This window comes from Protopterus annectens, chromosome 6.part0 (assembly GCF_019279795.1).
Source record: "Protopterus annectens isolate FY-2018-M chromosome 6.part0, PAN1.0, whole genome shotgun sequence".
Lineage (NCBI taxonomy): Eukaryota > Metazoa > Chordata > Ceratodontiformes > Protopteridae > Protopterus > Protopterus annectens.
This window is the reverse complement of record NC_056737.1, coordinates 1,295,279,257-1,295,292,859: the sequence shown is the minus strand read 5'-3', so window position 1 is coordinate 1,295,292,859 and position 13,603 is coordinate 1,295,279,257. Positions and strand designations below refer to the sequence as shown.

Here is a 13,603-nt window from a genome sequence, read left to right as displayed (position 1 = left end):
AATCTGCCTTCACAACATGATCGATGCATATGTGAAGAGCTGAGAAAGCCTAAGTGTTAAATCTTTCAATTGCAGAATATTTAAGCTTTCTAGGTTTTGTAATCTCGTTTTAGGAAAAGGGAGATTACTAAAAATGCTTGAACACACTACAAGAATACCCTAAAGAATAACATTATGAAAGAATAGTTTCTGGTTACTGTCTTACCACTTAGCAGTCTGCATACATTTTATAAAAGTATAAGTAAAATTATGCATTTATAGGGATACCTTAAATTAACAGCATTTACCATTTACTTATTCATGCAACCAGAATTCAGTGATGCACATTTTCATGATGCTGTCTATAGTGAGGGCTGAAACTATCCCTTAATAACCCCCTTAAGAACTAGTCAGTGGTTGACAGAGTAAACTGGAATTTTATGAGCAGAGCAATGGAAGCATTTGCATTCCCTGATAAAATTATAAGGTTGATTAGGAGGATATATGAAGGATTGCAGACGGAAATTAAAGTGGGTGGGGTCCTCCCTGATGATCTCTGCTTGAGCAGAGAAACCAGGCAGGGGTGTCCTCTCTCCCCTTTGTTATTTGCATCTTATTTAGAACCACTGGCATAGAAAATAAGGGACTCAGAAATTCAAGGATATATTTAGTATTGTAGTCAAGAAAAGCTGGCTTCACTTGCGGATGACATTATTCTATACCTAAAACGAAAATAGCTTATGCCTACTGCTATGTATTCTTGGGAACTGCCTCCACACCCCCTGGATTGAATGATAATATTTCTGTAAAACCCTTATTAAAGTACAAAAATTAAAAATCATTATATGGAACTGTTATTATAGAATATATTATCTCTCCACCTTGCCTAAGTTTTTATAAGTAACAAGTATTAGTTTTTATAAGTAATAATTGTTAGATATAATAATTTTTATAAATAGCAGTTTGTATATGCAAGAAAAATTTTTTATATAAAATGTAATATACGAAAGTATTTACATATGATATAATTTTAGAATGAATTAATTTGATATTTGATTCTGTCACTATTACTAACAGTGCGATGTACTTGTATAGTATTTTATGAGATGATATGTCTTTAAAATTTATGAACGTATTTGGCGCCAAGAAAGTTATTTAAACTTGTATGTAGCTAATGGCAGTTAGTTCTGAGGAAGCCTGAAGTCTATGCAGGTGAAAGACCTTAACTGACTGTGTGTTTTTTCGAAATAAAATTAAATAGTGGATTTTATTCAACGATTACCATCATCTCGTACTTTTTGGTTTATTCTCGATTAAGTGTGTACCGGTTCCCAAGAATACATAGCAGTAGGCGTAAGCTATTTTCGTTTTGGTTATCTAGTTGTGGCGAATGCTTGTTTTGGTTTATTCTATACCTGACAAAACTATAAAGGGACATTACAGTACTGTAGAACATATTGAGACAGTTTCAAACCTTTTCTGGATATAAAATTAAAGAAGCCAAAACAAAAGCAATAGTGGTAAATTATGTATTCACATACAGATTGGTTCAGCAATATCCATATTTATGGGAACATGATAAAATGAAGCATTTAGAAGTATGGTTTAAAAATGATACTGGTGCGGCAGCTAAGGATATGTGAGAAGAGACAAAAAAATAATACAAAAACTGAGAAAATGGAAGCACTGTTATATGGATATCGATAGTAAGATACAGTTAAAATGTTTTTATTCTCTTTAGTCTTATACACTGGTCAGGCATATTTTTATTAACCAGAGGAGAAGTTTTGGATAATTTATAAAGAGATGAAGGATTTTTTCTGGGTGGGAAGACAGCAAGAGTCAAGTGGGATAAGCTTATTCTTCCAATAGAAGAGGGCGGACTGGGATCACCAAAGTTGAAGGGGTAAGTCAGAGCAACACAGTTAAGGCACCTATACACAGCACAAGCAGGAAACTATAATTCAAAGTGGAAAGAGATGACAGTGAAATGGGAGGAAGCTCAAGTAACAATGGAAGACTGGAATTTTGGATGCAGACCTTTAAGGAGAACAACAATAATCATACAGAATATTAAATTCATAAAGTAGCAGAAGATCTTCTAAGAACTAAGCCAACATTGGAATGGAGAAAGGAGATTCTGCCAACAGGTATGACTGCAATTAGGGATACTAACTATAGGCAAGAGGGGCGGTAATATATTGAAGAAACATAGCAAAGGAACCAAGGTATTGGGAGCAAATAACTAAGACAGGGAAAGGTAACAGAATGGGAAGATGCCAATAATGTATTTGGACTGCAGGCTACAAATTGCCTTCCATGTCAAGGACTGATATCAGAATATAGGCAAAGAGAAAGAAATGGTGGGATCCTAAATGAAAAACCAGCACTGGTAAAGTTTTTAGTAGAATCTAGAGCAGAAGTTGCCATTAAGAAAGGAATAATTAGTACAGCATATAAAATATTGCATGATAACTATAAGAATCAATCAGAGGAGGTTAGGAAGGATTGGGAAGAGAGATTAGATAAGATGTTCACAATGAAACGATGAGGGGATATATGTATGTCTCCCAAACATACAACAAACTCTAGAAGATTTAGAATATTTGTCTGGAAGCATTTACATTGGTATTTTTATACTTCAAGCAAACTTCAAAGACGTTTTCTTCAAGGTAGACAGCAAATATTGGAGGTGTGATGGGGAAGAAAGAGGTAACTGGGAACATATTTTCTGGGAGTGTAATGAGTTGGTAGAGTTTAAAGATTCCCTGCAGATTGCTCTGTTGGAAATGCTGGGTGAGCAAGTTGGAGTAACTAGGGAAATTATTTTTTTGAGCTATGACACAGAATTGGAATTGCCTAGACATAGTAAGGCCTTGCTGAGTCTAATTATGATGGCTACCAAAAAAGCAATTATCAGAAAATGGAAATGAAAGTCTAAATTAACTTTACTAGAAGTAGCAAAGATAATAACAGTGATAAAACAACTGGAACCGGGATCTTTAGAAAAGGGTAGGAACAAATTACATATGAAAAAATGGGAAATGTGGGATCAATATATGCAGAGGAGGAACAAGGTTTAAAAAAGGCAGGATTTGAACGATCTCTGTAATTTTTGACTAACGATGACTGGATATGATATGCACAATGTCTGCAGCCACAGTCGTGTCGGCACAGTTTGGAATGTATAATGTTTGCAACTGAGACTGTGTCGCTACTGGTACATTTTCATTTATATAAATGTAATACAGCCTATGTCATATATGATAATTTAATAAAGATGTTTCTTGTTTAAAAACAAAGAATTAATTAACTGTTAAAAGAAGGGTGTCAGCCTCCACTTGCAAAATGAAATATAAGAAAATACAGTTTGGAGATACTGATGATTAAACATGTGCTTGTGTGTGTGTGTGTGTGTGCATGGGTTTATAAAAAATGCAAAGTGTTGTTTCAAGTGCACACACTACTTTAACAGTCTTTGGATTTGCTGACAACTGCCTTCAAGGCTACAAGCTAGTTTAAGACAACCCTGATTCACTGTTAATTACTTTACTTAATCTAAAATATCATTGCATAGTTGAATAATGAATAATCAGCACAAAAGCATATTGTACATAGCAGTCACTTTATTTCAGAGGAAACAGCATACATTTTCATATGTACAATATTTAACAATTACTTTCATCCAGGCCAGTATAGCATTAAATACTTGCAGAAAAATGGCAAGTACACCTTTAACAGTAGTATAGCAACGTGTGTCCCAGATGCACAAAGTATTGATGTGAAACACAAAATAAAGCTAAAATAATTGCTTACTGGCATACTGAGAGGTAATATATACAAGAAATGAAACTGCATAAAAAGACACACTGCTGGTTTAACTTGAGGTAAAACGGTGTTTAGTTATGGATGCCATTTGTAACATTTGCTTAAAAAAATGAAATAAAAATTCTGCATATTCCTTTAACTCACATAAATCTTTTGGAAAAAAACTGCATGTTATCACTACTGTGGACTTATTTTAAATGTACAAGTTTGTCCAAGACATGCATTCTCAACAGTTTTATAGAGTTTAACTTCATAATGGCTTTAATCTGTTACATACTTAAATGGGTTTTACCATATAATTTGAGGCTATCAGAAACTGCAAGCATTTGTACATGCCACATTCTTCCAGATTAGGTGGAAAATGCCTTCCAGTTAGGCTTAAACTCTACTATAAAAATTCATTTCTATAACACATTAGAGCATGTCTAATTAAAAGTGCTGGTAAAATCATGGTTAAAAAGTCCATCTTTGGAAGGGGAGGGGCGGGGTGATATATACATATTATGCAAAATCTTCGTTCAGATATTCTGACATGCTGATAGTAGCACCAACATGTGAAGCTAGCCAATGTACAACCTTGACTTCAGGAGAACTCTATATACCCTTATATAGATGGTGTCTGCAACTGGCTAATTACATTAACTATACTTGTGATATTTACTTCAAATAAATATGGATTACAAACAACTCAAGATTCTCTAAGTCAACAAACAAGACCTTTTGTTCATAACTATTAGTTATTTTTTTGTTGCAACTGAGCGAATATATTAATAAATAGATAATTCTACTCGAGAAAAGATACAAGATACATCTTGACAATCTGTATAACACAGACAACAGAATAAATGTGGTCATATAAAAAAATGTGATTGTATTAAAATATTCCCTACGATCCTCAACATTCTAAGACTGGAACTCAGGCATGCGTCATCTTTCGAGAAGCAAGGATAAGACTGCCTTAGTTGTAAATAGTCAAGGGACCTTACTAACAGGGTGCTCTCAACTGGCATACTAACGACCTACATACAAAGCCAAATAAGTATAATGTGCAGACTTTAGTGGCTTAAGTTCATGTGTCATAACCTGCAAATTTCACCAAAATAAAGGTAGCGACACATTTAAATGTCAAAGGTAAGAAGTAAAATATGTACTGTTCATTCTGTAGGATAAATCAAAGCATCCGGAAACAAAATCATATACTTTATTTAGGATTAAAAAGAAGTAAAAAGAATTGTTTAGTCTGTTTCATATCCTCAAGTTATACTTTTTATAGGATTAAAATAAAGTCAACTGCATCTGTTTTATATCCCAAAACTAAGCCAAATGAGAATAATTTCAAATTGTAAAACAGAAGTGACGTAGCTGATTTAATTTTGTGGAAAACAATGAAACAAATTTCATCCAAAGGTACCAGTAACCAGCAATGTGGGCATTATTATGGCTACACTGAAACTTTTTAGTTATATGAGAAAGTAAATGTGCGGAACGGACAATATCCTAAGATAGTGTACAAGAACATAATTGCATATACCATTCTTCCACTCCCTGCTAAGAGTCTAGTGACACCTGGATGTTTGTACACTTATTAATCTGTTCCCAAAGAATGCAGCAATGAATATATATGTAATTAGTGTACTGTGTTTTATAAATAACTGTTTATGCAATGCATAAAATATTCACAGTGAGATCAAGACTAAGAATGTCCCTCAAACTCTATTCACAAATGCAAATAAACTACACATACAACTGGCAAAATATACATCATAATACTGGCTACCGATTCAGCACTTTAAATCCTAAGCATGTGCACTTTTTTGTGCTGATACACTACCGGGTTCATTCAGACATGTTTAACTTGTGGACAGACACTCATATGAGTAATCTGACTAAAAAAGACCTGTCGTAGGGGCTGTGCAAATGAACTACAATAATGTTCAAACAAGTACATTAAGTACATTACTACAAATTACATCTGAGATGAGTAAATTGTAAAAGACAATGAGATGAGTAAATTGTAAAAGACAGAGTGTAAAAGTATATTGTAAAAATATCTGTAGCAGATACTACATAATAGGCATGTCTAGAATGAGTTACAACATTTAAATATAAAAAATAATTACAGAGAGATTGTGATTTGTGAAGCTTGAAATTCCATACAGCAGTGAGGTTAATGCAGAAAAGACAAAGTGTTGATGTATAGGACCTAGTTGTACTGACAGCTATGAAATGACTGTAGATCATGAATATTAATGAAAGATTACAGTGTTTTCTTTTTCTTTCTGTCAAATGTTTACTTTGTACCCCAGTGAAAAATGTACAGTATGAAAAAACTGTTACGGAAAACTGCCACATGGGGATAAGTTTAAACAATTCAAAACATTTTGACTGCACTCTAATAAATGACTTTAATAAAAACTTAAAAATGTGACCATCAAGGATGGATCTCTTAAGAGATTTTAGGTTAAAAAAGTGCTATGAACAAAAATAACTCAATATTCCCAAAATTAAAAAGCCCCCCCCATCTATATATATATATATATATATATATATATATATATATATATATATATGTGTGTGTGTGTGTGTGTGTGTGTATTGCCACATACACAAATCTGCCATTTTTCCCATTGATCTGGAACCAAGACTGATGCTGTTTGTGTCTGCCGCTGCACTTAGAAAGATAAAACCAGTGTTGTTTTTAGTGCATGGAGCCAATCCACTCTGAGGGCATAGTCTGACCCAGAATAAAGAGAGAACATTTGCCAGAACATCCTACAGACTTTAGAAACTACTACTACTACTACCGCCAATGCACCAGCAGTTCGCAAACAGCCTAGGAAAATGCGTTCGTACATAGTTTTTAAGCAAATTTACATGCAAGTTAAATCATGTGGCACACAATGAAAAGTATGAATCACAGTCATTCTGCTGTAACATCTTTTATCTTGGAAAACAGGTATGCCATCTAAATGAGGCCACTATTAGTTGTGCAAACCCTAAATAAAACTGAGATAATAATTAAATGCCTACTTCTGAATGAATAGTAACTGTAATCTGCAAGTTTCTTAAAGCAGCAAAACTGTGGAATTCATTTTCATTGAGTATGTACCGACTGAGACAGACTCCTGTAAGGATGGGTTGGCATAATGGCTAAGGTGTTTTCCTTAGAGACACAAGGTACAGGGTTTGATTCTGACATAGGGTAATTGTCTAGACTTAAAATAGCCCACAAGGGCAGCTAGCCTAGTACTAATCTAATCTATAAAACCTAAAGATGATGAAGGTAGACTGAAAGTTAAAGGTGCAAGGTATGATTACAGGAGAAATAAGAAAATATGGCCATTATATGACATTATACTTCCCAGTCATACTGTACATGAACCATAACACTGAAAGCACATTTTAAGTAAGCATGGTAGTCAGATATTATACAGCTAACCTTTCAAATTAAGTTGTATGGGGACAGAGATGGCACTGTTTAAAAGAAAAAAAAAGTACACTAAGCTTCTGTATTAGTATCAGTTCTCGTTACTTTAACTTCACTGTGAACGTTACGTTATATGGGCTTCTAAAAAACTAACGACAGCAGCTTTTACAATAATTCTGGAATCAAGCAATACCTGTACTCAAATGTTACAATATAAATGTTAACATCTTGCCAATAGCTAACAATTGCATATTACTTTAATTAGCATGACTGTGTACCCCTGAAATTTGTGAAGAAAAACGGATATCAGCAATGCAAGAATGAAACTGACATATTCTGTCTGTGTGTGAGTATATAGCTTATACAGCACAAGTGATCGTGCCAAATGTAGTGTACTGAAATTACTGTGGCTCAAAGCAGAGAGAGGGAGTGTGGGTAATAGAGCTTCCTGAGGTGATTTAACAGTTATACAAAGCAGACAAATTAATAAATATTACAAGGAGGTACACCAGACAAAATTCAACTACACAGAGTAACTGGGAAATAGCTCTTAAACGTTACACTCAAGAACTCTGACAACGCTGGTCTTACAGCTCATGATGGATAAAAAGGGCATGCATATATTTCCCAAATATTTCAGAGACACAGCAAACTTTAAAAATGTGTTTTAGGCAACACTATATAATACGTCTGGGTGGAAATATAAAAGCAACAGGATATTTTTTTTCTTTTTCTTTTTTATACAAAAAACTCAAAAGAACAGGGCCACTTTTTATAAAAACAGCTCAGAAGCAAAAAGCAAGAACAATGCTTTCAGTGGGCAGTTTCTCTTGGCATGAAACACAGCTTAACAATTTTAAATATAGTACAATTTGTACTACAAAATTATAAAATGCAGATGAAGTTATTTAGATTTAGTGTTATCAATCTTGTAGTTTGCTGAACATAGAACTGAGGTATACCTTGTTTTTGGGAGGTTATTTAAACAATAAAGTTTCTTGCAGGACAAATCCCACCCCCTAAAAAGCCTGTTATCCAGCAATTCATGTGACATTCTGTAATAAGTATCCATGTACCTTCAGTTCAAAAACAGAAGTGGAGGGTACCTACTTACTATAGGTACATTCTTTCTTATACAACCTACACTTCCAATTACTAAAGAAAAAATGAGACATCATAGTGAAGACAACAGCAATAGGCTACCACACTAGTGAACAATATTTGTGGGAGAGAGCATATTTAACAACAAATATCTTTTTGATGTTTGAATTAGTCTGATAGTCAAAGGACAGCATTACAACATACTAAAGAGTAGCAAAATAGACATTACAGAGAAATAACTAACAAATATAACAGAAAACAAGTTAACAATCCACAGATTTAGTGGTGGTGCAGACAACAGAAACCCGTCCTCAACAGCTACAGCTGCAAAAGTAGGTATGAAGAGGTAGCACTGCACGTGGGAACCATGTGGATGGAGTCCACTCACTGAGAATGTGTCTATACTCTATAACTGGAGAATATGCGATTTATTTCATCGGTAAACACTTGACACACAACTATGCTCAAAGATAAATACAGAGTCATAGTAAGTGCATACAGCATTATGATATTCAAAAAACTATGCTCTTAAAAATCTTCAGCATGCATCTTAGCTAACAAACCGTAGCTTTGTTTTATCTCTAATTATGACAACTGCGGAGGGGATGTTTAGAAAGGAATGGTATGGTCGAATTTTAAACAGACCAAACCAAACATTCATGGCTTCTAAATGCAATTCCAATAAAGTGCATTTACTAGTCGATCATTTCCTACTGCTTCAATGTCTTGTATAATTTTTCAGCAAATGAAGTTTCAGATTCTTCAAAGAGCATTCAATTGAATAGTCACCACCTCACCGTAATGTGAAAATAGTAGATTATAAAACTTACTGCATGCTTAACCTGAAAGGTGTCTTGTTTACAAAAAGCAATCTGAAGAAACAGTCACAATCTTGGCAAGCAAGCAGGTCAGAGTTTGATAATACACTTTCCAAAATTGCTTCCTTAAGGGACTTCTAAGCCTAAATATAACAGCCAGGCTAGAAAGAGCCAGGATATCAAAATGGAACTGGATATATTTTTTTTTACGTCCACAGTGAAACTGCACTTCAGATGAAAGAGGGACAACACAATAATACACCACTGACATCAAAACAGGGCTTGACGTTTTTGTCCACAATGAAATTACATGTTAAATGAAAGATGGACAATAACTAATAGCTTAGTGGCAGAAGGGATGCTAGTACTTAACTAAGGATCATATTTTTGAAGTGGTGCAAAAAATGTCAAGATCAGTGTACCAAGCTAAATGGAAACTAAAAAATATGAATAATGGCTTATTTCAGATGTTAGATTACTACATTTGTTACCAACCATGGAAAAATGATGTGTCATTCACATTCACTTTACTTTGCTCTTGTTAACCAGTTAAGGTCTCAAAAACACAACTGCTTTTCAATGCTAAGGGAGACCTAGTCAAACTAAATGACATGCTTTACAGTACTGCTGCTATGCCAAGAAAAATACATCATAGTTAAGTGGCACAACCTCTTAAGTTACTGAAGGAATTTATTCTTAATCAGAGTTTAATGCGTTTTGAAATTTGCTAAAAAATTTTATCAGACCATGTTTGCAATGCAACATCAAACAGGAAGCAATTCGGACATCTAATAAATTATGTAAAAGAAAAATATTGAAGTACAGTATAATCTATTTACAATATATGTGACACAGCTTTTAAAGAAACCTGAATTACTAAGCTCAAAAATCCTGTGCCAGAAAAAGAGGATACAAGTTTGCCTAGGTTGAAATATAATTTGCAGACAAACCACCTGAATCCTTTTCAAAATTTCCCTAAAATATGTCAAGAGAATTGAATTAATGATGTGAAATATCTGCACACACAACCAATTTTCATGAGCCACAGCCCCAAGAAGCTCTGAAGGGGAAGCAAAAATGACTTTATAAAGTCAGACAGTGTTGAATTTTCAGTCTCAGTCTAAAGGCATACTTCTAAGGCATTCCATAAGGGTATCCATCATGTTAACATGTAGGAGTATGACTGAACTGAGCAATGAAAGCATGTTCATTCATTCTGTTCACAACACACTAGAACAAAGTTTTACTTTAACTTGCTGACCACTACATCACTATACCATATGGCAGATTATGGCATACATTTGGCATCTGCTTTATATATACGCCATAAGCAAAATACAAGTTTGAACACTTTAATGGTTACACAGTTGACTGGCCCAAAATGTATACATGGAAATGAAGCACTGTGATTTAAAACAAGTTAAAACAAATACCCTCAAGAAAGCAGCACTTTTTCCTTGAGAGAGAAAAAAAGAGTTCTCAAGAAAACTGTTTCTGGCCAGTAGCACCTTCCAGAACAGACATGTCGCATTATGACTCTTCAGTATTGGAAAAATGGTCAACATACATGCACAAAGACTTCTAGTCAAATCAACTGATATGGATGAGATGTTTGCTGGCCCTTTACAGCTAAAGTCTTTTTACATGGGTTTGCCAGATCAGATCCTATCCTTGTGCATGTCATCAATTACTGTTCATTTATGAAAATTCTGCACACAGCTTACACTTTTCTTGTAGGTGGAATGAAAATGCTTTAATTAATGTTAATTTCCACTTTCTTTTCATCACTCAAAGATAATGATTCAGCAGTGGAAGAACTGATGGAAAATGCTGAAGAAATCAAGTGCTGCACTCCATATCTTTTCTTCTTACTAAAACAGTGTGCACAGCTGGAGGATAAAATCACCTCTCTCCAATGCGTTTATCTAGTACATTACATGATGGGTGGGTGAGTGGGGGAGTGCTGCATGACATAAAACTGACAATGATGTAGTGTAAACTCTTCCAATAACATTTCAACCAGGCTTGAGGCTAGATTAAAACAATCAACTGCTGTTAAGACACAGTTAACTACTAGGGAACTGCAAAAAAGTGTACTAATCAAATAACTTTTAAGAAGAGCACTGAAGTGTTAATTACTGCTATGAGAAGCAGTATCAACCAAAAGCAAGACTAAAGGCTTGATAAAGAAAAAAAATGAGAAAATGAAAAGGAAGAAAAAAGAAAAAGCCTTAGAGCACCAAGCGTGACAATACAAAGTTTTGATTTCTGCTGCAGAGGTTTTGACAGAAGTGAACACATTCGCATCTTCCCAGACTTTATCTGACATTACTACTCTTCTGTTTCTGAGCTTGTAGTAATGAATTTTACTCCAGGATACTGCCTGCACTGCAGGATTCAAGTACTGTAGAACATAATTTGGAAGATTTTTTTTTGCTATTTCTCATCTTGATTATACATGTAGATATACATACAACAGCAGCACATTAAACATTCACAAGCTGTGTCATAATGGCATTACAACAGTGATTCATATAAACACAAAATAGCACTGCAACAAAAACAGTTGCTCTTTTTTGACTCAGAATGAAATGATTTTGATTAAAAAAAATAGTTCATCTGAGGAATTAAGTCTTCAGATTATCAAAAAATCTGATTTCATTTTTCCCAACTTGGTAGCCAAGCAAGAATCCATAACTGTCTCCACAGTCATCTTTATACTTGACGTCTGTCTTCTACTTTAAATCCACAAGAGTTGTTCAAGTATACTGTGTAATGAGCCAAGTATCAGCGATCCATGTTAAGAATAAAAAAAATCAGTATGATGTCCATATTTCAAATGTGGACTGCTAATGTCACAACTTTTTGTTTGTTACTGTGATTCCTTTTCTCTCTCTCTTTTCAAAGCAGCACAGGATTCACAATGTCGGACTAATAAAATGCTGAGCTGATAAATGCCATCAGTCTCATTAGTTTAACAGCAGCTCTATTACAGAGTCCCAGAGGGCAGTTCTTTTGACCAACACAATCATCATAGACTGGATTCTTTGGGAGGAAAGTCTACATTTGTTACCATTGTGACAACTGTCACAATGTCCTCTGTGGTTATGATGTTTGTAAGTCTTTGCATCTGAATAATTCGTTCTTCTACACAGCCAGCTGACAACCTGGCTTCTGCATCATGGTCCCAGCATTCTTCAATAGTTTCACAAAGAGCTGCCAATCCCTGAGAAGAAATAAAAATAAATGATTAATACAACTGCACCTGTTACTTCCTGAAATAAATGGTGCATGCTTCACATTAGAAAGGGACAACCACAAAGCATTCTATAGCTATGTCAAGAATCTAGATGGCAACAACCAGATCTGCTCTGAGTTACAGCACAAAGGCACGGAAATTACAGAACCAACTGATATTGCCAACATCCTGGCATATAGGTTCAGTGCTAAGTTTACCCCCCTCTCACCCCCTAAAGGGCCCATATCTATACAGGAAGAATGCAGAGTCCCTGTAATCACAACTACGCAGGTAAAAGCTGCACTCTCTAAAGCCAAAAACACAGCATCCATGGATCAGACAACATCCCAGGCTGCGTTTTACATGAACTTCAGAACGAACTGACTCCCCACTTAAGCACCATGTTCAATAATAGCCTCGCATCAGGCTGTGTGTCCACTGAATGGCGTACAGCAACAGTTATCTCACTCCACAAAGGGGGAGCCACCACTGATCCCGGGAACTATCGACCTATTAGCCTGACGAACCTGGTCTGCAAGGCCATGGAACGTATCATCATGGAACTCATAAACAAAGACATTGGTAACCTCCAAACTCTGGATCCCACCCAGTTCGGGTTTGTGAAAGGCAGATCATGCCTCCTTAACCTGATCGACTTCTTTGAGGCAGTCACCAAACCCTTGGATGAGGGTAAGGTGGTTCACACAGCCTATCTTGACCTCGCCAAGGCTTTCAACATCATTCCCCATTCTGGAATTATAGCTAAACTCACTAAACTAGGTATAAATCCCTACGTCACAAGATGGGCTGCCAACTGGCTCACTGACAGAACCCACACAGTAAAAGTTGCAAACTCCAAATTTGACCTCAAAGCAGTGACAAGTGGAGTACCACAGGGTTCCATCCTGGGACCTCTCCTGTTTGGTATCTACTTCTCTGAAGTACAGGCTAACACAGAAGGCCTCTGGCTAACGAAGTTCGCAGATGACTGCAAACTAGGAGCCATAGTCAAGTCCCCAAATGATGTGGACATCCTACAGAAGGGCCTCACTGAGACAGATGTCTGGTGTCAGAGCCATGGCCTCAAGCTCAATGCCAAAAAGTGAAGTGTCATCCCCTTTGGTAAAAACTCTGTACCCATGAACTACCACATAGGCAGCAATCTACTTAACACTGAATGCGTGATAAGAGACCTTGGGACCCAGGTGGACA

The 13,603-nt window shown here is 35.6% G+C and overlaps 1 protein-coding gene across 1 annotated transcript in view; it reads right to left on the bottom strand.

The window, feature by feature from the left end:
• Positions 1-3,587: 3,587 nt before the first annotated feature.
• The window catches only part of ACVR2A (activin A receptor type 2A), a 1,507,426-nt gene continuing 1,497,410 nt past the window's right edge, over positions 3,588-13,603 (bottom strand). Inside the window, exon 11 of the mRNA XM_044074861.1 lies at positions 3,588-12,379. Within this exon, the coding sequence (XP_043930796.1) occupies positions 12,185-12,379 (195 nt within the window). The 3' untranslated portion in view covers positions 3,588-12,184. The remainder of the gene's footprint in view (positions 12,380-13,603) is intronic.